The 27,183-nt window shown below is 40.8% G+C and overlaps 8 protein-coding genes across 11 annotated transcripts; 5 read left to right on the top strand and 3 right to left on the bottom strand.

Moving 5' to 3' along the window:
- Positions 1-78: 78 nt before the first annotated feature.
- On the bottom strand, positions 79-2,132 carry LOC108106805 (metallophosphoesterase 1). 3 transcript variants are annotated; one of them, XM_017214051.2, is made up of 6 exons: positions 1,985-2,132; positions 1,665-1,916; positions 1,485-1,600; positions 1,164-1,426; positions 532-1,012; positions 79-468 (listed from the first exon to the last, which is right to left on the bottom strand). In XM_017214051.2, exons 2-6 carry the CDS (start codon positions 1,688-1,690, stop codon positions 281-283), a joined length of 1,074 nt encoding a protein of 357 aa, XP_017069540.1. In that variant the 5' UTR covers positions 1,691-1,916; positions 1,985-2,132; the 3' UTR covers positions 79-280. The 3 variants fall into 3 exon arrangements, with proteins under 3 accessions (XP_017069540.1, XP_017069541.1, XP_017069539.1); XM_017214052.2 differs by having other exon boundaries at positions 1,485-1,594; positions 1,978-2,132; XM_017214050.2 differs by having other exon boundaries at positions 1,978-2,132.
- A 311-nt stretch (positions 2,133-2,443) lies between these two features.
- On the top strand, positions 2,444-7,845 carry LOC108106720 (sister chromatid cohesion protein PDS5 homolog B). Of its 2 annotated transcripts, none has more exons than XM_017213955.1 (14): positions 2,444-2,680; positions 3,017-3,119; positions 3,182-3,567; positions 3,632-3,839; positions 3,906-4,074; positions 4,140-4,881; positions 4,940-5,203; positions 5,263-5,356; positions 5,427-6,272; positions 6,332-6,468; positions 6,526-6,605; positions 6,669-6,934; positions 7,007-7,291; positions 7,352-7,845. In XM_017213955.1, exons 2-14 carry the CDS (start codon positions 3,039-3,041, stop codon positions 7,442-7,444), a joined length of 3,651 nt encoding a protein of 1,216 aa, XP_017069444.1. In that variant the 5' UTR covers positions 2,444-2,680; positions 3,017-3,038; the 3' UTR covers positions 7,445-7,845. The 2 variants fall into 2 exon arrangements, with proteins under 2 accessions (XP_017069444.1, XP_017069445.1); XM_017213956.1 differs by lacking the exon at positions 2,444-2,680 and adding an exon at positions 2,712-2,730.
- Positions 7,846-8,383: 538 nt separating this feature from the next.
- On the top strand, positions 8,384-10,621 carry LOC108106804. The gene is made up of 3 exons (XM_017214049.2): positions 8,384-8,882; positions 9,836-10,058; positions 10,122-10,621. Exons 1-3 carry the CDS (start codon positions 8,576-8,578, stop codon positions 10,222-10,224), a joined length of 633 nt encoding a protein of 210 aa, XP_017069538.1. The 5' UTR covers positions 8,384-8,575; the 3' UTR covers positions 10,225-10,621.
- On the bottom strand, positions 10,591-11,511 carry LOC108106803. The gene is made up of 4 exons (XM_017214048.2): positions 11,499-11,511; positions 11,010-11,429; positions 10,808-10,936; positions 10,591-10,745 (listed from the first exon to the last, which is right to left on the bottom strand). Exons 1-4 carry the CDS (start codon positions 11,509-11,511, stop codon positions 10,591-10,593), a joined length of 717 nt encoding a protein of 238 aa, XP_017069537.1.
- Positions 11,512-11,645: 134 nt separating this feature from the next.
- LOC108106691 (GTP-binding protein 128up) lies at positions 11,646-13,199 on the top strand. Its single transcript, XM_017213924.2, has 4 exons — positions 11,646-11,809; positions 11,944-12,064; positions 12,119-12,959; positions 13,023-13,199. The coding sequence occupies exons 1-4, from the start codon at positions 11,768-11,770 to the stop codon at positions 13,123-13,125; spliced, it is 1,107 nt and encodes a 368-aa protein (XP_017069413.1). The 5' UTR covers positions 11,646-11,767; the 3' UTR covers positions 13,126-13,199.
- Positions 13,200-13,278: 79 nt separating this feature from the next.
- On the top strand, positions 13,279-17,015 carry LOC108106690 (DNA-directed RNA polymerase III subunit RPC2). Its single transcript, XM_017213923.2, has 2 exons — positions 13,279-14,382; positions 14,437-17,015. Exons 1-2 carry the CDS (start codon positions 13,500-13,502, stop codon positions 16,965-16,967), a joined length of 3,414 nt encoding a protein of 1,137 aa, XP_017069412.1. The 5' UTR covers positions 13,279-13,499; the 3' UTR covers positions 16,968-17,015.
- A 2,435-nt stretch (positions 17,016-19,450) lies between these two features.
- LOC108106759 (DNA fragmentation factor subunit alpha) lies at positions 19,451-25,407 on the top strand. Its single transcript, XM_017213998.1, has 4 exons — positions 19,451-19,734; positions 22,963-23,178; positions 23,553-23,824; positions 23,927-25,407. Exons 1-4 carry the CDS (start codon positions 19,690-19,692, stop codon positions 24,285-24,287), a joined length of 894 nt encoding a protein of 297 aa, XP_017069487.1. The 5' UTR covers positions 19,451-19,689; the 3' UTR covers positions 24,288-25,407.
- Positions 25,408-26,412: 1,005 nt separating this feature from the next.
- On the bottom strand, positions 26,413-27,044 carry LOC108106320. The gene is made up of 2 exons (XM_017213291.2): positions 26,955-27,044; positions 26,413-26,903 (listed from the first exon to the last, which is right to left on the bottom strand). Exons 1-2 carry the CDS (start codon positions 26,979-26,981, stop codon positions 26,439-26,441), a joined length of 492 nt encoding a protein of 163 aa, XP_017068780.1. The 5' UTR covers positions 26,982-27,044; the 3' UTR covers positions 26,413-26,438.
- Positions 27,045-27,183: the final 139 nt, after the last annotated feature.

Here is a 27,183-nt window from a genome sequence, read left to right on the forward strand (position 1 = left end):
GTTTAAATAATTTATTTTATTTATAAATCAAATAAAATTCAAAAGCTTTTTCTATTTGCCAAAGTTAAACAAGATAAATATGGAGGACATGGGTTACATTTATTTCTTGACTCAAAACTAAAATCATCACTTTTGGACTAGGCCATATACAAGGCTATACTAGGCTAAACCGATATATTGGTCTATAAATACAATTTCAATCTCATTTCGAGTGGTACATATATTCGAGCAAATTTGGAGAATCTTGGGCTTATTGTCCTTGAGTTTTGGGAAATGCAGTCTAAAATTGTGGTATGGTCGAGACGCGATTGTAGAGCGTCTGTCGTTTGGCCACGCGGAATGGACAGCGTGTCATCATTTTGAAGACTACGGCGCCACAGATGACAAAGAGTCCCCAGAAGACGTAAGTGAAGAGCAGGATAAAGCGATTCGGTTGCCACAGAACTGTATAACTCAAGTTGTAGTTTTCTAAAATCAAAAAAAAAAGGTTAATACCATCCTAAAATGTAATAAGCGTATATTATAACTCACCCAACACCGCGTAGCCCAATCCTATCTTAGACTTTCCCATACGATACGAACATGTGGGCACCATTATCTCCAGATAGTTGTGATCCTGCTCTTTAAGGGCCTTCAGATCGAAGTGCCTCACGGCGTTTTCATAGAAGTTAATCACTTTGGTGGAGGGGTAAATAAATATTCTGGATTCGTGCCAGTGTCCCGAGAAAATGATATGTGGATCCAAGTCACTCATGATGGCCCTCAGCAATGGTCCACCGCCAATGAGCAGCGGGGCATGCGATACTCCAATTCTAAGCCGATCGGCATTGTTGTCCCTATCCGGATTCGTGAAATCCAGCAGCATTCGATTTATCTTGAAGAAACGCAAGTGATTGTCATAGTCGAAGAGGTCTTCACTCATAAATTCATTCTCAAAACGTCTTTGGTTCGAGTTGGATATGTAGTCGCCATTTTCGCCGCCAATATCATTGTCACCCGGCACATGGACGCGCTGAAAAAAGGCGGATATCATACGAAACTTTTAGGTTTTAAGAGGTTAATCTTAATTGAAAAATAAGATATTAATTTTAGTTGTTTAAATATGCCAAAGAATATTTGAAAACTTAAGTAACTTTGATATATCGAAATATATGACTGCTTACTTTTTTGTAATTCTTGTTTTGGTAAATGCGTCTGAATCGCTGAACGTACTGTTTGTATTCCTGGGCCGTAGCTATGTTGCCTTCGTCTAGCAGATCGCCCAGAAAAACGATAATGTGTGGCTGTGTAAAGGCCAGGGCTCGCTCGAAGGTTTTGGCCAGATATCTATCCGAATCGTACCTTGCCAAAGGACTGTGCGATGATCGATCGTAGGAGTTTCCCAGGATCTGGGGATCAGCAACCAGCAGCAAACGCGTGCAGTTATCTAAGCGGAAGAAAGGGGTTATTTGCCGCTCTTAGTCAGAAATCGGGTTAAAACTTACCTAGTTTGCAATCGATCGGTTGCCAACTAGACTGGGCCATGTAGTAGACTATAAACTCGTTGAAAAAGACCAGCAGCAAAGTGAGAGCCACAAAGCCACGACACACTAATCTGTTTCTTTCGGAGATTACAATAGGATTAAATTGTTTGGATTATGTAAATAAACCCTATTTCGACCCACCTATTTACTACCCGTAAGGAAGCCATAATCCTGACTATTCCATATTGGTTTGGATTGCTTCAATAATACTTTTGGTTGCCTGGCAAGTGCAAATGCCTTGCATTGCGCCTCTATATTATAATCTATATTTAAATATGCACTGCCCATGCAATATTTACGTAAGTCTGCTTTTATCTTCGGGAATGTGGAGCTGCTGCAACGGACGGTAGACAACTGGCCAGAAGCGCCGCATCACCGATTTCAGGGCACACGCTTAATTGGATTAGAAAGCAAAACATGTAAAACAGCCGGAACATCTATTTGCGCCTCTTACATTTCACCTGCGTTGTATTTGCCATGCGCGCCATCAGCTTTTGAATGCAGGAAATTCCGTTACACCGTTCGCCGGCTGCAGGTGCTAATAATTGTTCAATTATCTTTATCTAATGTTTGCACTTCTTTCATTCGGCACCGCTGTATGGCAACGCCACAGCTGTTTACCAAACACAACAAGCTAGTCTAGAGATGGGCGTCTCACAGTACGCACAAGCACGATATATATATACTTTTCCAATTATTTCTAATCTGTTTTTAGAATGATATGATTTAAAACAGATAATATATATATATAATATATATATATATATACTAACATATTTTTTTAAAATGATAAATGCTTTATCCTGACTGACATACGTTCTCATCTCTAACTGCAACAACACGTCACAAGCAAACAGCTGCAATAAAAACGGGAAATAATCGGAAAACAATCTGGCCATACTTTCGTGCAACCTCTGGCAACGATCCGTGCGTGGATTAATGGCGTGCCACTCCGCATAAATGCTACTCGATTTTTCTTATTTTTCACAACAAACGCGCCGCAAATCAACTCCAAAAATCGAACATGCGTAAATAATTGGATACAAATATTCATTTCATAATCCAGTGACATCCAGGAGCCGTGTGTTTGGCGGTGATTGAAAGCAGCGGTTTGCAAATTTGCAAAAAATTGTGCCGCCGCCTGCCCGTTGTGAAAAGTAAGATTGCAAATGCTAAAACTGCGTCGCCGATTAGCATAAAACATTGGGTAATTGCATAGTATAGGGCACTGAAATTTTGATGCTATCTATTTTTTGTTTTCTGCGAAAATAAAAAAATAACTGCATAAGATTAGACCATGTAGCTGTGTGTGGGTGTCATGTACATATGTGCTTTTGTATGTGTATGTTTGGTGCTACGTACGTGCTTGTGTGTGCGTGATGCCACCCTCCTCCAATTTTTCAATGTTATTTTGAGGGTCGCTTTTTTGGTGTTTTTGTTATTGCACGGAATTGTTGCACCTGACACTAATTCCTTAGAATCCTGCCTTTTAGGTAGCTTCCTTTAGTGTTGAGGATGGCGGACATAGTGTATCCTGCTGGATGTCGCCCGCTGGTGGAGGACTTAGGCACCGACGAGCTGATAAGGCGCCTTAAGGTAAGTCCTGCTAAGTCCTGCCCCGTAAAAAGTTTCTGGAATTACAGATTACTTTTTTACAGACCCTCGCCAATGTCCTGCAGACCATGGACCAAGACGATAATCTCTACCAGCAGTACATTCCATTGGCTCTCCATCTACTGGATGACTTTTTCATGCAACATCCTTCCCGCGATGTCCAGCTCCTAATCGCCTGCTGCGTGGCGGATGTCCTGCGTGTTTACGCACCTGAGGCGCCCTACAAAGAGCAAGATCAAATCAAAACTATATTTAAGTTTTTTATAAAGCAACTTCACGGTCTAAAGGATCCGCGCGATCCCTCTTTTAAGCGTTACTTCTATCTACTAGAGAATTTAGCCTTTGTAAAGTCCTTCAACATGTGCTTCGAACTGGAAGACTGCCAGGAGATTTTCCAGGAGTTATTCAGTACCATCTTCAAGATTGTCAAGTAAGCTAAACCTTTTAATTCACTCTACAGATTCGATGTACTAACATGACTTATTCCTCTGCAGTGACCAGCATAGCGCAAAGGTTACTAACTTTTTTCTGGATGTGCTGAGCCCTCTGATCACAGAAGCCGATAATCTTTCGGTGGAATTGTTGGATCTCATACTAATTAACATTGTTGAACCGTATAAATCAAACAACAAGTTTGCCTGCCAACTAACCGAACAACTCCTCACCAAAACGGGCGATGCTCTTGAGTCCACCATCAAAATGGTAATATTTGATTCGCCTATGGTGCTACAGTTTTTTAAAATTTGACATTGAATATTTGATCAATAGTTCTTCAACCGTGCTTTGGTTATGGATAAGCCAAACACGAAACTGTCCATAACAAACAAAATCTACGATATTATCTACGAGCTTAACCGTATCAATGCAGACCTGCTGGTCTCAGTGCTGCCTCAATTAGAGAACAAACTGCTGTCCACAGACGATGCTGAGAGGCTGAGTGAGTAATTCATCAGAATCTTTTTTGATTTGCATATAAATAATTACATTTTAATGCTATTACAGAGGCCACCACTCTCTTAGCTCGTATGTTCTCGGAAAAGGACTCACAGTTGTCAAAAAAGTATCAAAGCCTTTTAAAAATCTTCTTCGGTCGTTTCTGTGACATCAGCGAGACTGTTCGCATTAAGTGTGTTCAGTCGTCAATGCACTTCCTGCTTAATCATCCAAATCTTCAGCCCGATATTACCGAAAAATTACGGCTTCGAAATCACGACCTGGACGAGGCTGTGCGCCACGAAGTCGTTATGGCTATTGTAGAGACAGCTAAGCGAGACTTCAGTCTGGTGATCGAGGCATCCGAACTTCTAGAGATTGTACGTGAACGGACGTTGGACAAGAAGTACAAGATTAGGAGGGATGCGATGAATGGTCTAGCGTACATCTACAAGAGAGCGATCTGCGAGCCTAACGATTTAAGCACAGGGCTTAAGGTTAGAGTCGACTGGATCAAAAACAAGATACTACACGGTTACTATAAAGTGGGCTTAGAGGATCGCCTGCTAGTGGAACGCCTTCTTATCACCTGCCTAGTTCCATACAAACTAGCTCCCGAGGAGCGCATGAAAAAGCTGTATCATCTGTTGGGCGATCTGGATGCTAACGCCACGAAGGCTTTTGTGGAGCTGCAGAAGAACCAAATGAAGACTCGCAACACGGTCAGTGATTGGATCAAGCTGCACCACTCCAAGGAGTTTACGCCGCGCGTCTTGAACCAGCTTAGCGCTAAGCAGGCCAACATTGCCAAGTGGGTTTTACACTTGTAATTCACAGGTTACTAATTAATCAATGATTTGTCTTCGCAGACTGCTTCCAGATCCTCTGAAGGCAGCCGAGTACCTCACCCAGTTTAGCAACAACCTGCGAAAAGATGCCCAGCTGTTACGCTGCATCAACATAGTCCTGAAACGTGACGTAAGCTGCCGGGAGTGTGCCGATACGATGGGTGTGCTGCTGAAAAAGCTGGGCGCCCACGTACACTCGAATCTGTATTACAACACTGTCAAAATGCTTATTGAACGTGTGGCATCCGTGATGGTGGACAAAGAATCCATTGGCGTACTTGTTGGGTAAGCCGTAGGCAAGTGCCTTCTAATCCCTGGCTGAATCCTCTCATTATTTTCCTCAGCCTCATTGAGCAATGCATCCAGGGAGGGTCCATGTGCGAGGAGATCGGCATCTCCCCACAGGAAGCGGGAGAACGTGGGCTCAAGTTGTTAAGCGTAAGTTTATAATGCAGGAGATAAGGAGTGAAAAATATAACAAATTCATATATTTGCTTTTTATTTGTAGATGCTTTCCTATGTCTTCTCAGCTCACTTTTTCACGGATACCTCGCTACGACATTTAATTTCCCTGCTCAGTTACGAACATGACTATGTTTCTCCCTTGGTGCTCAAGACTCTTACGCATCTGGGACGCTATCAGCCCCTTATTGACGACACCACACCGGCCATTCTCGAAGAGCTGGCTCCGGTGTGCAAGGACTTCGCTTTGATCGGAACACCGAAACAGGCAAAACACGCAGTGCGTTGTATTTTCGTGAACAGCCAGTCGTCGGCAGCAACTGATGGATCAGCAAGCGGATCTGGGAGCGCATCCACCACTACTCAAACAGTGCATCCCATATTCAACGAGATTATTGAAACACTCCGCCTCAAACTGACTCCAAACTGCGAGCACCAGCGCACCAAGATTGTGACATTGGGTCACATTGCTTTCAATATGCCACAGGCCTTCCTTACGCCTATTAAAAACATGATTGCGCGTCGCATTGTTAAAGAGCTACTCATTCAAGAGGTTCCGGCGCAGCGGGATTACGAACTACCAGAAGACAGCGACTGGTGTGCCCAAGAAGAACTGCCGCCTGACACGTTGTGTAAGCTGGATGCACTCAAAGCAATGGCCCGATGGCTTTTGGGTCTACGCACTGATGAACATGCCGCTCAGAAGACATTCCGAATGCTGGCCGCATTTGTCAACCAGCGTGGCGATCTCCTCGGCCAGAACCGCCTTTGCGGTGCCGAAAAATCCTGGTTGCGTCTGGGGGCTGCCTGCGCCATGCTCAAGGTGTGCGAGCAGAAGGGCGTCGGCGACCAGTATAGTGCCGAGCAGTATTTGCAGCTGTCCCAGCTGATGGTTAGTAAACTCATATTTAACTTCTTAATCATATTTAACGTTAGTTGTATTTCACATAGGTTGATCCGGTGCCTGAGGTACGAGAAATCTTTGCTCGCAAACTGCACAAGGGATTGGGAAGAAGTCTGCCAAGGAATTGTTTGCCCCTGGATTTTATGGGCTTGTATGTGCTGGCTGGCCTAGAGACTGACAGAAAGTGAGTTGTTTTTAGCTGCTATTCTTTTGTAAAAATGCTAATATATTTTTTCAACAGATTACAAGACCTTGTACGTCATTATGCGGAAACAGATGTAAACAAACGTCGGGAATATCTCAAGACTGTGGCTATGACGTGTAATTTTTTTATTTAATTCATTTTATTGTGTATTTGGACTATCTAACTCAATTGTATTTCAGCTCCCGACAGTTCAACGGAGTCACAATCACTTCACTTACTACCTGACTATATGCTGGCTTTCGCCATTCCTGTGCTGGTCCACGATCCGCGCTTTACGAATCATGAAGACTATGTTCAGCTGCGCAAAATGGAAAAATGCCTGCGTTTCATTCTGGAGCCTCTTATGGCCAAACGCGAATCGTTTGTCCACAGCTTCTACAAACAGCTACTACAACTGATAAAGCATCGGGAGTTCAGTCAGGGCTCGGACAAGCGCGACAACTATGTATGCCACTTATTATATTGCATTATGCTTTTGAATTTTAACACATTTATATATATTTTTTTTGATTATCAGAAAATGTGGGCGCTCTGCGATCTCGCTATGTACATTATCGACTCAAAATTCAGTCCATTTGATGCCAACACGAACACATTTTCCATGCCGCTGGCCCTGCCAGAAATGTATTATAAACAGCCTGCCGCGGCGAATTTTCAAAACAACGACGTCTATATACCGCTGGACGTGTATACATTGGGAGTTAAATCTACGAGCAAAGCTGCCACGACGGCTATGACAACGTCGCGAGCTGCTACAAAAAGGCCGGCAGAACCATCCATTCTCGATGATGAGAATCCGCAGGTAAGTAAAAGCGTGGGAATACAATTACATATTAAAACTAATAAACTAAAAACTTTTTAGGAGAATAATTTGTTTGACAACATACGAGCGGCTGACACTACAGAGCCCATGGCCAAAAGAACTCGTGGGGGAGCTACCACGGCCAAATCATAGGAATTTGAGGCGCAGAATAATGCTGCATTGAGCGCATACTTGTTAGTTTAGTTATGTTTAGTATAGGCGCCTAAGTTAACTAAATATTTAAGACGTAGGGGAGACTACGATAGTTGTTAAACCGACACTACCTAATACCTACATCATGCAGATCAGACTTAAATAATAAGAATTCGGACTATTTAGTTTCGCAATTTGTAAATTTGTGAGAAAGACCAAAAACACAAAATTCAGATAACGTGTCGTATCAGCTGTTAACCGCATCTCTGTAAAAGTAATTATTTATCAATCAGAAAGTTTTTACATTGTTTTTTATAGTGTCAGATTATTTGATTTAACTTTTTATCTTTAGTTGTAGTCATTATTTTATATCGAATAAATGAAGGAGAGTATATCGCGAATTAGTTGAAGTACGAAGTAACGTAATGAAAACGTAAAAAGAGCCTTATTATGTAATTAAAATTAACTTTTCTATGATCGCAGTTAACTTTTAGTTAATAATAATACATCATTCAAAATACATACAATTATCGTGTTAAATTCAACATAAATGCATTGCAAATGCATTAAAACAGAAAACTAAAAATGTTGTAAGAAGTAAATAGAAAACAACAAAGATAAAAATAAAATGAATACACACACATTAAATTATAAAAAATGTACATTTAACTATGATTACTGTTTTTCAATTACAAATAAACATGGTTATTATACAAAAGTTAAAGTGGGAACCGGAAAACCTATTCATGACGTGGAAGATTGTCGTTAAAAAGCATATACATTAATATTAAAAAGTCTATATTTGGTGCTTTTATTAGTTATCCATTCATTTGATTCAAAATTGCGAGGTAGGGGTTAAAGTAAATTTGAACTCTGATCTCCAATAAACTATCGATAATCGTGTTTCGATTGTTTAATGCGCAATGCATACACGTTTTCTCATCACTAGTTCTAATTGCATTTTCTGCGTTGTTTTTTTCGGGGGTGTGACGTTTAATTGTTTGTTGTTTTTGTAGTATTGTGAATTAAATAAACATTTGTTTGCTTAAAAAAGAGTAAACCGTGTTCAGTGGGGTCAGTCGAACAAAGAATTACAATTCAAAACAAAGCATTCGCCGGCAAAACAACAATATGCAGGTGAAACTGTTAGACGTCGACTGTGACGTCCCAGCTCGCCAACAGCAACAGCAAGGGAAAAACAAAACCAATTGGAATTTCTCGACGGCGTTCAGAAGTACACAAAACGGCAAACCGAACGGACGGATATATACTTCAACGCCGAAAACCTCTCATCCAAAAGTTCAAAACTACGTGGGCGTTCCTGAACCCACGGAAAAAGGGCAAGTGGGCGTGGTGAACGCCTTCGATCCGCGGTTAAAAAAAGTGGCCCTTCTCTTTGGAGCTCTTATAATAGCCTACAAAAGCGTCATTCTAACCAGTAAGTGTGTCAAAATAAAATCTAAATATTGTAGTTTTATCGGATTTCTATTTATTGGTTCATCATCCCCCTGTAAGGTGAGGGAGGGGTGGAAATTCAAGGTTGCAATTGTAGGCGGTGACGTCGTCTTCACTCGTTTTGTTTATATTTTTTCTATGGTTTATAAATAGTTGAAGTTCGTGTGATCTCATAGCGGTGTTTGTTCCCCCTGCAATAACCCCCCAAATAGCGAAAAACGTACATATATGTACATATATAAAGAAGCAAACAGTTCGTTGCGCATTTAGCCTTCTCATTTGCATATGTATTCACTTTGGAAAAGAAACAACAACAACGATCGAGAGTGATTAGTTGCTTCAACTTTGAAGCGAAGAGTGATTAGTTAGTTAATTGTTTGCCCAACGTTTATTAAGTATTCGTCTTTGTTGAGCTTAACGGTTTTTAGCTCTAGGGTATTCGTCACGCGACACATACATAAATACATAAACAAGTAAGCCCTGAAAATATAACGAATTTTACATTTCTGACGGTTCAGCAATCTAGCCTTTAATTTGCTGCAGGTTAGACATTAGGGTGGCTCAGTGTTTTCAGTTGGATTGAAATCATGTTTGTTTTTCCATTTTAAGTAAAATGAGAAATGTAATTTGAGTAGAAAATTGAATTATAATTATCGTTAGAGTAATCTGTAAAAAGCTCAACCTCGGTATTTATTGACGAATGTAATGTCTTTATATTTATGTATTTTTATTCTCTTTAGTTTTACATCTCTTTAGTTTTACATGCTTATATTTCCTCATACATAGGTAGATTACATTCCTTGCCAATAAATTTGGACCACCTTATTTATAAACGCTTTTTTTGACGTGTTTATCGTGACCAAGACTGATAACACTGAAATCAATAGAACGACACCCAAACTGAGATACTAACGAGTTCTCTGTGCTATTTTGCAGTGCCATACGTCAGCGGCGACTCCATTCAGGTGCTTAGCCACCAGGTGCAGAGTCGGTGGAACGAGACCTTGGTGTGGGTCACCAAGAACCAGCTGGGCTCCAGGCTGAGTCCACTGCTGTGTGGCCTTCTGGTGGCCGGATTCGCGTACGGAATAGTGTACTTAGACAGCGCGGTGCCGGGCGTAAATCCACCCTCGCCCTTCTCGCCGCGTTCCAAGAAACGGTAAGCTCTTCAAGAATGACCTTTTATTGTTCATTGTGTATATTGTTTTTCCTCAATTTGCAGTTTCCGCGATGAGAAGACAGCCTCGCTACACTTGGGCTACTTTTGTGCTCTCTTCTGCGGTTTTCTGGTCACGGTTTTCATGTACTTTGATTTGTACTCGTAGAACTGAATACCCATTTCCTTTCCCTTAGTAAATTAAGTTCACCAGTATTAGAGTTTAAACGCCCCCTTTGGATTTTGTATTTATTGTAGTCCTCGTAACTGTGCAATGTCACTGGTTGAGAATCGTGAAAGGGCATTTTGAAGCTAACTTAGTTCCTAAGTATAACAGTTATAAGTTACTTACAAATTATAAATTATTCATGATTTCTAAACTACTAAAGTAATTCTAAAGTACAAAAATGAAACATTTCACTGTTAAGGCCAGGTCAGAATAGTTTACATATTTATATATAATGAAGAAAATATAAGTGCCTGGCCTACAAATTATGAGAAAACTGTATATGGTAATACCTTGCTGAAATACAAATTACTTATGCACATTGTTTTGCATCAGAATATACGTTGTCACATTTTCAATGCGCATAAATTGTTGCTGCCAGTCTATATCGCTTACCTGGGAAATCTTGAAAGTTTGCAAGCGATTTTCACCAATAAAACGGCCAACGAGATGAATGAAGCAGCCTGTAAATGGATCTTAGTTGGGTTTAAATATTAAATAATATATAATATAATATAATTATTGCCTGGGCAAAAAGTTCCTAAAACACCTTCGAAATCATAGTATATTCCCTGAAGAATGGGTCCAGAACCTTCGTCACGCACTAGTAAGGTGTGTAATCCACGTTTTCCATTAATAATGCGAAGCAATTTACCTGAATTATTATAATTTTAATCGATGTTATCTTGCTCTTCGAAAAATTAGTATTAGTTAAATACAAAACTCACCGTAAACATTCCAAATGGCGTTAGTTTCCGGATACATTTTGTGGGTTTTAAGACAGAAATCCACTCGACCTATCAGACTAATTAAGTTTCGTCCTGGTTTTGACATCGGAGAACTTGGCAACCCTGCAGGTGCTTCCTTTTTTGTCGAAGCTTTGCAACTGGATTTCACCAGGACGCTCGGAGCTGGCTTATAGACGAACTCTTTTACAGGCCTAATCTTTGGAACTTCATCAACGAAGCCATCATACTTAAGTTTATTGTCTTTTGGGCAAACACTCAATTTAGTTTGCCGCAATTGGCTGCTGTTCTTCCGCAAAAGCTGAGCGGCCGTTGGAAAGCTTAGATTCAATTGAGAAGAATTGTTGGTCAGTTGACTCTTGAATTTGGCCTGGCTGTTGACCAAAGGGGTGCGTGGTTTAGCTGTGAGGGAGAAGAGATATGTTGTGTAATTTTTAAAGTATTTTTAAAGATTTAATTATTTTATTTTACCCTTGGCGAACATTTTGTTGAAGATCAAATTGTAACGGCCTTATTCCAATAAGTGTGACCATCGCTAATTAGTCTATACAAAAAATAAATAAAAGTAAAAAAAAATACTAAGTGCGTTTGCTGCCACATTTGTGGGTATATCGAATATATCGAATACTCATCGTTTACTATTCCAACTGTCCACGCGAGAGTTTTATTTTTTTATTTTTACATGCATATTTGTTGATAATTGGAGTTTTTTGTGAACCGAGTTTAACTGCCAGCCAGCCATGAGCACAATTTTGGAGAAAATCTCGGCCATCGAGTCGGAGGTGAGTGAGAAAATGGAACACCTGCGCGACCACACAGAATCTAACCTGTCTTGCATCCATTTACCCCGCGGATTCCTCCCTTTGGATTCCTCTTAAATCTCCGGGTTTCTTGGATTTTCTTGAATCCCTTTTAGATGGCCCGAACCCAGAAGAACAAGGCAACCTCGGCGCATTTGGGTCTGCTGAAGGCAAAGCTGGCCAAACTGCGACGTGAGCTCATATCCCCCAAAGGAGGCGGCGGTGGAACCGGCGAAGGTAGGTTTACGGACTAAAATTCGCATATAACTAATAATCAATGCGTATTTCAAGCTGGCTTCGAGGTTGCCAAGACGGGAGATGCCCGTGTGGGCTTCGTCGGATTTCCCTCTGTGGGAAAATCCACATTACTCTCCAATTTGGCTGGCGTTTACTCCGAAGTGGCGGCTTACGAGTTCACAACATTGACCACTGTGCCAGGATGCATCAAGTACAAGGGGGCCAAGATCCAGTTGTTGGATTTGCCTGGTATCATTGAGGGCGCTAAGGATGGCAAGGGTCGTGGTCGTCAGGTGATAGCTGTGGCACGAACCTGTAACCTCATTTTCATGGTGTTAGATTGCCTAAAACCGCTGGGCCACAAGAAACTGCTGGAGCACGAATTGGAGGGCTTTGGCATCCGGCTAAACAAGAAACCACCAAATATCTACTACAAGCGGAAGGACAAGGGTGGCATCAATCTGAACAGCATGGTTCCTCAATCCGAATTGGACACGGATCTTGTGAAGACCATTCTATCCGAGTACAAGATCCACAATGCGGATATTACTCTGAGGTATGATGCCACTAGTGACGACCTAATCGATGTGATCGAAGGCAACCGAATCTACATACCCTGCATCTATCTGCTGAACAAGATCGATCAGATCTCCATTGAGGAACTGGACGTTATCTACAAGATCCCGCACTGCGTGCCCATCTCGGCGCATCATCACTGGAACTTTGACGATCTCCTAGAGCTCATGTGGGAGTACCTGCGGTTGCAGCGCATCTACACCAAGCCTAAGGGCCAGCTGCCTGACTACAACTCCCCTGTGGTGCTTCATAACGAACACACCAGCATTGAGGACTTCTGTAACAAGTTACATCGATCCATCGCCAAGGAGTTTAAATAGTAAGTGGAGTTAATAACTCCTTTTGTATATAAATAGTTTTTAACCATTATTATCCCATTTAGTGCGTTGGTTTGGGGATCATCGGTGAAGCATCAGCCGCAGAAGGTTGGAATTGAACACGTTCTCAACGACGAGGATGTGGTCCAGATTGTGAAGAAGGTCTAGACTCTGTGCAACGGTTACACTTTGATTATTTGATGGCATTTTTTATTTGAAAATAAAAAACGAATGTGCTTTAATTTTTTTGGAATATAGATATTTTGTGAGTAACTTACTAGAATATTTGACGGTGTTACAGAGGCTTAGGGCAGAGACAATAAACTAAATCAATAAAATCCAAAACAATCATAAAGTTTTAAATTTAAAAACTTGAATTGAAATTTCCCGCTTCTAAGAATTATAATTATAGCTAGATTTGTTGTAAAATAGCTCATTAAGCAACACTATGGGATAGTTATCGATATCCGATAGATTTAGAAATTCATAAATAAAAGTGCACGCTGTTTTGTTGATGATTTAATTTCAATAAAAGCAGTGTAATGGTGGAGCTAAAAATGGGGGATCATAATATGGAAGCCACCGCCTGGGATCCGGGCGATAGCAAAGACTGGTCGATGCCCATTAAACCGCTGACTGAGAAGTGGAAACTGGTGCCGGCATTTCTGCAGGTGAAAGGACTGGTGAAGCAGCACATTGATTCGTTCAATCACTTCATCAACGTGGACATCAAGAAGATTGTGAAGGCCAACGAACTGGTTACGAGTGGTGCTGACCCTCTGTTCTACCTGAAGTACCTGGACGTGAGGGTGGGCAAACCGGACATCGATGAGGGCTTCAACATCACTAAAGCGACCACGCCGCACGAATGCCGTCTGAGAGACACCACCTACTCTGCCCCCATTAACGTAGACATTGAGTATACGCGGGGAACCCAGCGGATCAAACGGAACAACTTGCTCATCGGCAGGATGCCGCTCATGTTGCGCTGTTCCAACTGCGCCTTAACCGGAAAATCAGAATTCGAGTTGTCGAAGCTAAATGAGTGTCCCTTAGATCCTGGTGGCTACTTTGTTGTACGAGGTCAGGAAAAGGTCATTCTCATACAGGAACAGTTGTCCTGGAACAAAATGCTTACCGAAGACTTCAACGGGGTGGTGCAGTGTCAGGTCACCTCCTCCACCCATGAAAAGAAATCGCGCACTTTGGTATTGAGCAAACATGGAAAGTACTACCTTAAGCACAACTCGATGACGGATGACATACCTATTGTGGTTATATTTAAAGCTTTAGGCGTAGTCTCCGATCAGGAAATACAGACGCTTATTGGTATAGACACCAAGTCGCAGAGTAGGTTCGGTGCCTCCCTTCTGGAAGCGTATAATCTGAAAGTCTTCACACAGCAAAGAGCTTTAGAGTACATGGGTATGTTTTATTCTTTTTGTTTTTAACTCTTTCTTTAAATTACTTCTTTCCCAGGTTCTAAGCTGGTGGTCAAGCGTTTCCAAAGTGCCACCACAAAATCTCCATCGGAAGAGGCGCGCGAGCTGCTATTGACAACCATCCTGGCTCACGTACCTGTGGACAACTTCCACTTTCAGATGAAAGCAATCTACGTGTCCATGATGGTGCGTCGTGTGATGGCCGCCGAACTGGATAAAACACTATTCGACGATCGCGATTACTACGGCAACAAGCGACTAGAGTTGGCTGGTTCATTGCTCTCCATGATGTTCGAGGATCTGTTCAAGCGTATGAATTGGGAATTGAAAACCATTGCGGACAAAAATATACCCAAGGTAAAGGCGGCCCAGTTCGATGTGGTCAAGCATATGCGGGCGGCACAAATCACCGCGGGATTAGAGTCGGCTATAAGTTCTGGAAATTGGACTATTAAGCGATTTAAGATGGAAAGAGCTGGTGTAACGCAAGTTCTGTCGCGTCTGAGTTACATATCCGCCCTGGGAATGATGACCCGTGTGAACTCGCAGTTTGAGAAGACGCGAAAAGTTTCTGGTCCTCGATCCCTACAGCCAAGTCAGTGGGGTATGCTATGTCCCTCGGACACACCTGAAGGCGAAGCTTGTGGTCTGGTAAAGAATCTGGCTCTGATGACACACATTACCACCGAAGTTGAGGAGCGACCAGTAATGACAGTGGCCTTTAACGCTGGCGTCGAGGATATAAGAGAAGTGAGCGGAAACCCCATCAATAATCCGAATGTATTTCTGGTCTTTATTAATGGTAATGTTCTGGGACTCACCTTGAACCACAAACACCTGGTGAGGAACCTACGCTACATGCGCAGAAAGGGACGAATGGGGAGCTATGTGTCGGTGCACACATCCTACACCCAGCGATGCATCTACATCCACACGGATGGTGGTCGTTTGTGCCGCCCTTACGTGATTGTGGAGAACGGTCGTCCGCTGGTAAAGCAACATCACCTTGACGAACTCAACAGAGGAATTCGCAAGTTCGACGATTTTCTCTTGGACGGACTTATCGAGTATTTGGATGTGAACGAGGAGAACGATTCGTTAATCGCATGGAATGAAAATCAAATCGAGAAAGGCACTACGCACTTGGAAATCGAACCCTTCACTTTGCTAGGAGTCTGTGCGGGCTTGGTACCATATCCACATCACAATCAGAGTCCCAGGAACACCTATCAATGTGCTATGGGTAAGCAGGCGATGGGAATGATTGGTTACAACCAGAAGAATCGTATCGATTCGCTGATGTACAATCTGGTGTATCCACACGCTCCCATGGTGAAATCCAAGACTATTGAGCTAACCAACTTTGACAAACTGCCAGCAGGGCAGAATGCCACGGTGGCCGTTATGAGTTACTCCGGTTACGATATCGAGGATGCTTTGATATTAAACAAGGCCTCTATAGATCGCGGTTATGGACGTTGCCTGGTTTACAAAAACTCCAAGTGCACAGTGAAACGATATGCGAATCAGACTTTCGATAGGATCATGGGTCCCACGAAAGAAGCTCGCACTAATAAGGTGCTTTTCACACACGATGTTTTGGACACTGATGGCATTGTGGCTCCTGGCGAGCAGGTGCAGAACAAACAGATCATGATCAACAAACAGATGCCGGCAGTGACTTCAATGAATACACTGCAGGGTCAATCCGCGGAGGTTACCTACAACCCTGTGCCCATTAGTTATAAAGGACCCGAACCGAGTTACATTGAACGCGTGATGGTTTCCGCCAATTCGGATGAAGACTTTCTTATCAAGATCCTACTGCGCCAGACTCGTATTCCTGAGATCGGCGATAAATTTAGCTCGCGGCATGGACAAAAAGGTGTGACGGGATTAATTGTTGAACAGGAAGACATGCCGTTTAATGACTTTGGTATCTGCCCGGATATGATCATGAATCCTCATGGTTTTCCCTCTCGTATGACAGTTGGCAAAACCTTGGAGCTGCTTGGAGGTAAGGCTGGGCTATTGGAAGGCAAGTTTCACTATGGAACCGCCTTTGGAGGCTCCAAAGTGGAAGACATTCAGGCGGAACTAGAACGCCACGGATTTAATTATGTTGGCAAGGACTTTTTCTACTCTGGCATTACTGGAACACCGCTGGAGGCTTACATCTACTCGGGTCCCGTGTACTACCAGAAACTGAAGCACATGGTGCAGGACAAGATGCATGCCCGTGCTCGAGGGCCCAAGGCTGTACTCACGCGTCAGCCAACGCAGGGTAGGAGTCGTGAGGGTGGCCTCCGTCTGGGTGAAATGGAGCGAGATTGCCTTATATCTTATGGAGCTAGTATGCTGATTATGGAGCGTCTGATGATATCTTCGGATTCTTTTGAGGTCGATGTCTGCAGGACTTGCGGACGATTAGCCTACTGCTCTTGGTGTCATTACTGCAAGTCCTCGGCCCATGTCTCCAAAATATCCATGCCGTATGCTTGCAAATTGCTCTTCCAAGAGTTAACCAGCATGAATGTGGTGCCCAAGATGATTTTGGAAAACTATTAATATGATTAGTTTTGTCTGAGACCGAATAAAGTTTTTGTTATTATGTAATGATCTTATTGATTGTGTTAGAGGACATTAATAAGTACCATTAATATTGTTGCATTGTTTCAAAAAAGTGTATTGGAAAAACCAATGTTAAAATTTCTACATATTCATAAGGTTACCGCCGCCAAACAGCAAATGTCAACGTGAAGAGGTTCAAACGAAGTCAGCGGAAGAAAGTCCCTCTTGAATTTTAACGAGGTCCTGTTGAAAGTGACGATTATATTTAACAGAGCTCTGTAGCTCACAGGCTGTCCTAAGCTGTTATAAAAAAAGGACTTAGTTGTGTTAAATCGCTCATGTTATCCCTTTTTAGGGCGCGAAGATAATTAGTTTTGTCCGCTTTTTGTTTGGAAGTTTTTTAGGTTTTATTTAAAACGTCTGGTCAGAGAAAAACCATTAATAAACACAAGCAATCTGTTGAGCTGTTTTTTGTAGAACTTAACTTTTGCATTATTGAATCATAAGTTTTTGCACTTACATTAATTTTAAACTTTGTTAGCCGATTGCAGCCCATGTACCTTTCTATGATTTTTATTAGTAAAATAATAAGTATCTTTAAATCCGGTTAGGACAACCTTATTATGAAGAAAACCCAGTTAAATGGAAGGATGTTGAACTACCACCTGGGGTTAAGCAATGTAAACGATATTGCCAGGCGTTGATTTATTGGTTTCCATCGATATTGCCTATTGCCTGCTGTCCCGTGAGGCAATTACCTGTCACCTGGCTTCGAGTGAAGCCTCAACCCAGATTCTGGCCAATGTGTCAACGTCTCCGTGGTCAATGCACCGCGGTGCATGCACGTGACCTGTGAACTGTTTGCGACACAGCCACCCACACAAGCCAATGTCCTTGTGCGTCCTTTCAAGTGACCTGCGCTTAAAATAGTCCCAGCCACTACCACACAGCCACCACACCTCCTCCTGCTGCTCCTTTTGTTGGGATACGTAGTTGCTATATGCAGCAGTGCAATGACAGCAAACGGGGCAAACTGCCAGCAGCAGAAGGAGCATCCGAGGAACCAATGGTGCGCACTAGGATGACAATTTAAGGTTACCCCCATCTCTGAAACCTCATACTTATGTATATATACCCATCTCCTTTCCGGGCTATTCAGTTCCGTTCTACAGAGGAAAAAATAAAGACCTTTTAATAATATTACATTATATACATTATATTAAAATCTACTCATATACCAAAACTCATCGATTGGTGGTTTTAGTTAGCTTCTATTATATATTCTGCTATAAATCGCTTAAAAGTATGCAATAATTTTTAAAACAAAAATATATGAATGAAAGTTTTAAATATTAATTTATATTTCTTAAAATTATAAATCAAAAACTATGAAAACATCAAGAAAACATTGCTTATTTCCCGCCGTGTATAAACTCAGTTCAACCCAATCTAGGGCCACCTTCCGGCTTTGGCTTTCCTTTCATGTATTTTGGCCATTTGTCAAAAGTTTGCTTTTTGCTCTTCTTTATCTGGACGGTTCGTTGATGTGTGCATGGCAATAGATGTATATAGATTTAAATGGGTGTTGGCCACTTGAGTAGAAAGTTAAGCGTTGTCTAACTGCTCTTTTGGGCGGGTTTCCAAAGGGAAAGGGATATTCAGAATTGACAACGCCGGATATCATTGGGCTGATAAAATGTCCTGGCACCCAATGGACCAATTGAAACTTAATACAGCTTCCGATTGAAATAGAGATTAGTGTGAGACTTAGATTAGCACATTTGGCCATTAAAGGCCAGTAAACTGTGCAACCAGGATTGTTCTAGCAAACTCTTTGTACTACCTAGAGCCTCGGCTACAGGAAAATGTTATCAACATAGTCAGCAAAGAGAACGGGTTTTAGCTCTAGGTTTAGGTTTATACGCTCTTTTGTAAGCTATATTTTAAGGTTTTTATTTGCATATTTCTGAAAGTGTTAAAAGAAATAGGTTTATTACAAAATAATCTTAAGAATATCATTTCTGTTATTAATATTTTAATATTTATTAAAATAAATCTACCTAATAATCTAATAAATATAAATCTATCTCTAAATTTAACATGATATTATAAACATGAAGTTTACCCATATATGTATTTAGTAAATAAATAAAATATATTACTTATACAAAGTATAAATAACTGTATATAAAATACAGGTAAAAATATTGCCTTTAAATAAGATATATCTATTAATAAATAAAATAAATCTATAAATATTTAATACTTATTAAAACAATTTTCCAAGAATAAATATTATCTATAAAAATATTATATACTATAAATAGACGATAAACATAAATGATTTGAGTTTACCAGCTAAGAGAAGTGTTAACATTTATTCGTTAGAATAACAGTGGGCTCTCTGCTCCGCAAAAATAGGGGGTAGCGTATAAAAGCAAATGCTACATGGCAGCACGCGCTCATTTCAAAACCGGCGCTCTTCGCATCGAAAGCTCCGCTGCGGAGCTGAGAAAATACATTTAATTCCCATTTCAAGTGCAGCTTGTGGCCAGGAATTTCAAGTTTGTTTGTTTAAATTCTGAATGCCAGTGTGTGAGTGCCAAAAAACAACGAGAAATCCCTAAAAAGCAAATATCAAATGTTAAGCCATTAAGCCTGGAGATTAAGTGCATAGTTAGAGTGAATAAATAATTTAGTCGAGGCAAAATACAAAGCCATGGAAACTGCAGCGAATTCGGGCGACTCCAAAAAGCCTTTCAAAGTGAGTTGATATTGTAGTTAAAATGAAATAAAAGGCTTTAGAAAAAAACAATGGGACTTGAAGCGTGCATTATTTTCCTGCCATGCCCATTTTTGGGCGTTGTTGTTTTCGCTTTTGTTGTTGTTGGCCGCGTGCTGCGTTCGCTTTTTTTTTCGCTTCTTCTTTGTTGGTTCTTTATGGAAACTGGGTTGAACTTCAAGTTGCTCTGGGCAAAAGCAAAGAGAGTGAATCTTAAGAGAGACAAAAGCTTGGACTAAAGAGAGTGTCGAAAGCTCAGTAATAGGGCATTACTGTTTAAAATGTAACTTTGCAAAGTCAAAAGGATTTCTTTTATTTCCTCAGTCATATTTTTTTGCCTGCTTTTATTTGTATTTATTTTGGCTTTATTTTTTGATTTTTCATTCGAGTATTGGGAATTGTTTGTTTTTGGCATTTGTTTTGCTTGTCTGCTGGGCCTTTGTTTCTCGACTAATTTGTTTATCTGCCGCTTAAGCAGCAGAAAGCAGTTCAAAGGAATTAAAGGACTGCTTAAGGTCGCTGGAAACCACCAGAAGTACATGCATGTAGTTGATGTTCCAAAAGAGACCACAGAAAAATAACCGCAAAGCTATTTAAGTTGTCTGTGGAACATGGAAAACAACTTTTGTAAAGTATTTCTGTAGTTAAATCTCTCGAAATTCCTTCCAACCAAGTATATCCATTAAAATGTCGCTGCTTATTAAAATAATTAATTCAAAAACCACCAAACACAAATCGGCTTAAAAGCTGTCAAATACCTCGACAGCCATGAAAATGCCATTAAAAAGGGACAAACTTTTTTATCCCGTCGACATGTCGCTGTAATTAGCCAGCGGCCACGCCCATTTCCAAGCTCACGCCCATGCCCCCGGCAAAAGCATTTTGTTAATAATTTATTAAACAATTTGCATAATGGCAGGGCATAGTTGGAAAGCAATTTAAAGTTGTCGCCTAATTTCCCCAGCGACTTGAAAATCTGCGGCCTACGCCCATTAAATATTTACAAGTCCTGCGACTTGTGGATTCTTCTCGGTCTAAGATGCAGATGAATAGAGTCCCTGGCACGTATCCTTCGTCTGATTTTGAATGGAGCCAGACGATGGAGAGGTCGTTGCACGTGTGGTTCAGGACCCTGGGGTACCCATGGCTGAGCAGCTCGAGTTAGTTGTGATTTAAAAGCCATCAGCTTGCAGTTGCTTTCCCAATCCATTTAAATCGGTTTAGCTTATACTATGCTGGTCATCTAGAGAAGAATTTTTCGAAGCGGGGATTAAAAATTTTTTTGATTTTTGATAAAGAATTTTTAGAAGCAATTTCTGTGCCCACTAAGAGCACGTTTAATATTATTATTAGAGGTTAGATTCAGATTTGTCTTTCCCAAATCGGATCTAAAAGGATTACTTCATTTATATCATTTATAAAGAAAAATCATAAGTTTTTTACATTTATTTAATAAATAAAATTCTACTTGCCATAGTTTTTCGTCCTTTACAACATTCTACTTTTGCAGACAAAACTTTTCCATAATATAACTTAAAAACATTTCTGTTTACGATATTCCCCAGACAAATCTTCGACCATGTTCTGTATTTTGTTGAAAAACTTTTGAACAATGTTTATTTTTATTTTGTTTTGTAAAATCTTTCTTATACTTTGTATAGTTTTGAGGGTAATTAAATAAACTGCTAATTGAATTGAAACATCCAAAAAAAAGAGAGTCAGGAATTCCCAACAAAATCTACTAATGCGATCAACTAAAACTTTTGACAAGTTTCCAAACTAAGAAACTATACTTTTGTTTTTGATGCCACCGCGTCTTTCACTTGTCAGATGCTTCACTAGTTCACCAAAGTTTTCATTGTTGCAAAGTTTTTCACCGAATACCCCACATCCATGATATGATTAATATTTGGTGCTGGCGAAGCACAAAAGTTGTCTGGCTTTAAGCATTTATAAGATAATTTAATAACGACCTCTGAGCTAAGTGTCTGGCAGTGGGAAATGGCTATTGGGATGATGGAGGAGCTCTGCGAATAAGTAAAATAAAATGTTCGAAATGCAAACTAGAGTACAATTTCATTTAGTCACGGGCATGTTCAATTATTTATGAAGGACCTCAAGGAGTTGCACGTTGCCCGACGTTTCGGGGCTATAAATTCTGGTAGGAATGCAGTCGTGTTGCCCTTTTCCGCTTCCTCCTTGAATATCCATCTCCTGGCTATGGCTCCTACTGCCTGGCCAGGTCTAATTTATGTTTCGTTTAACCTTAGTGCTGAGGCATCATTTAACATCGCATGCAAGTTTAATAGAGCCTGGCAAAGACTTCGTCCTTGCAGCGCAGAGAGCAGCACTAACTTATGGCATTCGCGAAGGAGCTTGCAGTATAAAAAATGCTGACATGCATAACTTGTCACACAAAAAAAAAAGGGAAAAAAAGATATGGCAAGGAATCGGGGGCTGGAGGGAATAAAACGACAAATATTTGCGCCGCAGTCGGACGAGTGCATGTCAAACTGCGTTCGAGTTCTTGAGTTCTGGAAAAGTGAGCACATGGAACTAAACATTCGCCACTGAAATATGCACAAAGTCGGCTGTGTGGGCTGCACTTTAAGGTGACATCTCTCGTGGGGCGGGATAACCAGTCCATAAATCTCAATTAGAGCAAATGGAATTTTGACAGGTGGACATGACATGGTCGCAAATTCGTTCATTTATTCATTTTGATTTTTCGAGGGAATGAAAAACAATCTATTTTGATACGTAGTTCATTATTTATTTGCCAACTTCCATTGTCTTCCTTTTGCTTTTGTTTAATGGAATAGAATTTGAAAAGAGTGCTTAATTAAATAGCTATAAAAGCAGTGAAAAGTAAACATTGAAAGAAGAAAATGACTAATGAATTAACAAAATCAACTTAAATATTTCCATAGTTTTTTTTCCCCATTCAGCTCACGTTGTTTTCTCGAGAAAAAGGGTTTCCAGGCAAGAAGTATTTTTATAACCATTTTCTGTACTTTTTGCTGTTTTTATTTTGGGTGCCGACGATGTGAATATTTTATAGGGGACACAGTTGTTTCCCTTCTGACATTAATTTATTATTCATTTGATGAGCGGGGCCATGTGTAACTGTTACTGCCTCTGTTTCCGTAATTGTAAACGTGTAATGGTTTATTATTCCCTTTCTCCGGTTTGCTTTCTTTTTACGGCCAGGTCAAGGACGTAACTCGCAACATTAAGAAGGCTGTCTGCGCCTCCAGTCTGGAGGAGATTCGCAGCAAGGTGGCGGAGAAGTTCGAGAAGTGCGACCACCTGCCCACTATCCACCTAGACTCCGATGGCACGGAGATCGACGACGAGGAGTACTTCCGCACCCTTGACGAGAACACGGAACTGGTGGCTGTCTTTCCAGGAGAACATTGGATTGATGTGAGTTAAGAAAATTTAAATTGATCATTAATTAGTTACTGATTTAATATTAGAAATGCTTTTTTCGTTATTTACTTTAGTTTATGATTATTATTATTAATTACTATTATTTCATTCATAACCATTATCAGATTTCTAACATTATTTTGTACAATACTAATTCCTGGATTTAGAGATTATGTTCTTTTCCTTTCTGCAAGTGAAAACCACTTAATTGGATAATTCATTTTATGTGTCCCTCCTTTTATCTGTCATAATGACTAATTTCATTATTCCATGGAATGCCATGCCATGAAAGAGCACGGTGTCCAAGGAACCATGGAACCAAAGCCAGAGAGATTAAATTAAATGCTATCTGCACACTCTGTTTATAGCCCACGCACTACGTGACCATAACCACTCCACATGGCAACGAGAGCGGAACTGGAAATGGGGATCCCGCTGCCGGAGGCGAAGGCGACACCACCGATGCCAACAACTCGGAGTCGGCACGCATCCGGCAGCTGGTGGGTCAGCTGCAGAACAATCTATGCAACGTGTCCGTGATGAACGATGCCGACCTGGACTCACTGTCCAACATGGATCCTAATTCGTTGGTGGACATTACGGGTAAAGAGTTTATGGAGCAGCTCAAGGATGCGGGAAGGTGAGTTTAATAAGTTTTATGACATTAATATCATAAAAATCTTCATTCTGTAATAAGTTTAAAGAACCATATTACTCACATACTGATGTTAATCCTTTTTAGGCCACTTTGTGCCAAGCGGAATGCTGAGGACCGTCTGAATCTATTAAAGCTGCTGAAGGCTGGAGCCATATTCTGCTCGGAACGCTATCCGGAAGATGCGGAGGCCATTGACCGGGAGATTGGACGCCAGTTGAACGAGGCGGAGAGTGGACAGATGAGCACCACAACAACCAGTAATACTCGTACCATCGAGGTAGTGCAATGTGACAATCAGAATACGACGATAACGATTACGGTGGGTGAGGCCACCACCACTTGCTCTGCGGCCAGTGCAGCATTGGGATCCTCAGCTGCCGAAGTGGCGGCCAACGAGGCTAATGCCAATCCAAGTAGGAATCCAAATGCCAATGGAGATATCTGACTGCCCATTTTGGGCAGCCTAAGGTGAAGTCTGCCGGTGGAGGATTAAAAAAATGGAAGTGAAGAGTGGAAATCAAAATCAAGATCCATGAGGATATACCGACGACATCAGTCCTGCAACATTGGGTTAACATAAATCGTATTTGTAGCATGTAATTAGGCGCACTGCGAAATCAGAAATCGGAGACAAAATCAAGCGAGAACAAAGTCACAGAGGATAAATGCTTCATAGTATCTAAGAGCAAATGAAAGTTAACGAACAATACACGTACTAGATTTAAACACACTCATACACACATAGGAACACAAGGCAAGGAGTTCAAAAGGTCACAACCAAAACAGATTTGAAGAGTCTTTTAGCAATCACAGTCAGAGGAAGCATATTTAACCGTATATATACACACACAAGCCACACCACAAGCCGTACTAGATGAATAATAATCAAAGTTTAGCGATTTAAGTATTATATCTGAGGTAGAACCCCAGGCGTAGGCAAATAATAAATACCAGAGTGAACCCGAAATGAACCCGAATTGGATTGGAAGCAGGTCCCAGGAACACTGTTGATTTGCTTGCCGTGTAAATTGTGTTACGAAGTTAGTAGTTAGTATGGAAACGCACATCAAAAATTGTTTTTAGACCAATGCCATTGTGAATGTCATTCGTTAAAGGCCAATTGAGACTGACTGTATTTATGTGTAATAGGTTTTTTTGTGTCGTGGTTTGAGCGGTTCGGGACGGTTTGGTTTGGATGCTTCTGCCCAATCCTCCCTGTCCCCCAACCCCTTTTTCCGCCGCCCCCTCGAATCTATAGCCAAAAAATGAATTTAAGCAACAGCAAAAAACATTGTTAGCAAATTAAACAATAACAGAAACACAATAACGGAAACTGCAATTGCCCATTTAAAGTTGGTAACTGTCTACAATTCGAATAAGCAATAAGGGAAACCGTTAACGAAAACCAAAACGACAACCAAATGCAAACGGAAAACAATTATTAAATATAGTGAAAGGCATACAGTAAATGCAAGATACGAAATATATATAAAAAACCACAACAATCCCGAAGCAAACTATATACACGGAAAAAAGTAATAAATAAATAAATATTAAAACGCAAAGTTTAGTGAACTTACCTGGCTGGCTGGTGAAAGGGGCGTATGCGCAACATACAAAGCGTGTGCAACAGGGCGTGTGGAATGCATCCTGCTCTTCCGCTGGCAAAAGAGAGTTTCCTTTCATTTCCCTTTTTCTATTTCCAGAGAGGGAGAGTGAGAGTCCTGTTCCTGCTTCTGCTCCTGCTCCTGCTCCTGCTTCTGCCATCTAATTGCATTACTCGACGCCATTCTCTTTTGCATTCAACTTCCTTAGTGACGTCACTACCCCATGACGTTTGCAGGTCCTGGCTAGCTGATTGCGTTGCCCTACTAACACAGTTCAAAGCTCCCGGGTGACCTAAATGCATGACGACAGCACCGCCGTCCCCCCTTTGCTGTGGGCGTGGCCCTGGCTTTGATGAATTGAATTTTTGTCCTTTTGACTCTTTCATATTTAATACCCCTTATTAACACAGTAAAACCTTTTTACATTTCATTCCTGGGTTGCTCTTTTAATTTGCGCTCTTGGGAAAATGCCATCATCCTGCAGGGATTCATTTTCTTGGTCAAAAAAAAAATGGGAGAAGTCAAAGAAATCATCGAGCGGAAAGCGCGCAAAAATATTAAAAAATGTAACCTAAAACCGCACATTTGTCGTCTCTGCTTTTGACTGCTTTTGATGTGCTCTGGCATTTGTGGTAGGTGTGGCTGGCTGGCTAAGAAATTGTCACACACACTTGAATTCCCAGTTCTTTTGAAGTTTTCTTTGCAGATTAAAGGAATTACCAAGGAGGGAAGTCCTGAACGACCGAAACCAATCAAAGTTTAAGTTTATTTTTCGCATTGATTTTTCTTGATTTGGTAAGATCTTATTTATAAAATATATTTCTAAGCAAAAACTAAAAATATATTTGTTTTTTCAATAGAAAGAATTCTTTAATATCAACCTTTTTTTTACCCACGCTCAGTAATTTTTTACGTTAACTTTTGTGGACTTCATTTTGTAAAGATAAAAATTTTTTGGTTAACTAAAGTTCAATAATAATCTTTAATATTCAAACTTGTTTAGAATTCTTTCCTGTTGGGGACGGCCGTTTCTTTGGTTTTTTAGCCGCTAATACCGTTTTGGCTGAGACTTCGTTAACTTTAAAAAGTCGACCGTTGACCTCAGCGCATGTAAAGAACTTAGTGCTTTCTGGTAAAATCATCAGAGAAGTGCTGCATCGGCGGCATGTAATCACAAGTGGATCGGCTTGAGTCTTTTTCGGCTTCCGAACCCTTCCGATTTTGGATTTCCTTAAATTTAAATGAGATTCACTTGATATGTTGTTGTTCAGCTCTGTACGCACCTCTGGCTCTTGATCAACTTCCATTAATATAGGCGGAGCCTCGTTCATTTCAAGAGTTCCCCCATTACTTTCGGCTATTGACGCCATGGGCGTGCCTCCTTCTTCACGCGAAGCACTTTCATCCGGAGATATAACATTATTTGTCTCGGACATGTTCCGCAGTCTAAACCACTATATAAATTCGTTGAGTACCGTCACTTATGTATCAGATTATATATTTACTTGATATAGTTTGGATGGCTTGCTCATTGTGCTTTAAGATTATTTTACTTATTTTTGGAGCTGCACTTTTTGTATGTTTCACGTTGAAATGATATTTGTGAATGACGAACTGCTATAGTTGAGTTACAAAGGCAATGTCAAAGGCTCCTGAGATTGAAAAGTTTTAAAAATTATTCAAAAACAGAATTGTAGCTGATAATATGGTTGCTTAGTTTTTAACTTCATTAAT

Source organism: Drosophila eugracilis, unplaced genomic scaffold (genome assembly GCF_018153835.1).
Source record: "Drosophila eugracilis isolate 14026-0451.02 unplaced genomic scaffold, ASM1815383v1 contig_90, whole genome shotgun sequence".
Lineage (NCBI taxonomy): Eukaryota > Metazoa > Arthropoda > Insecta > Diptera > Drosophilidae > Drosophila > Drosophila eugracilis.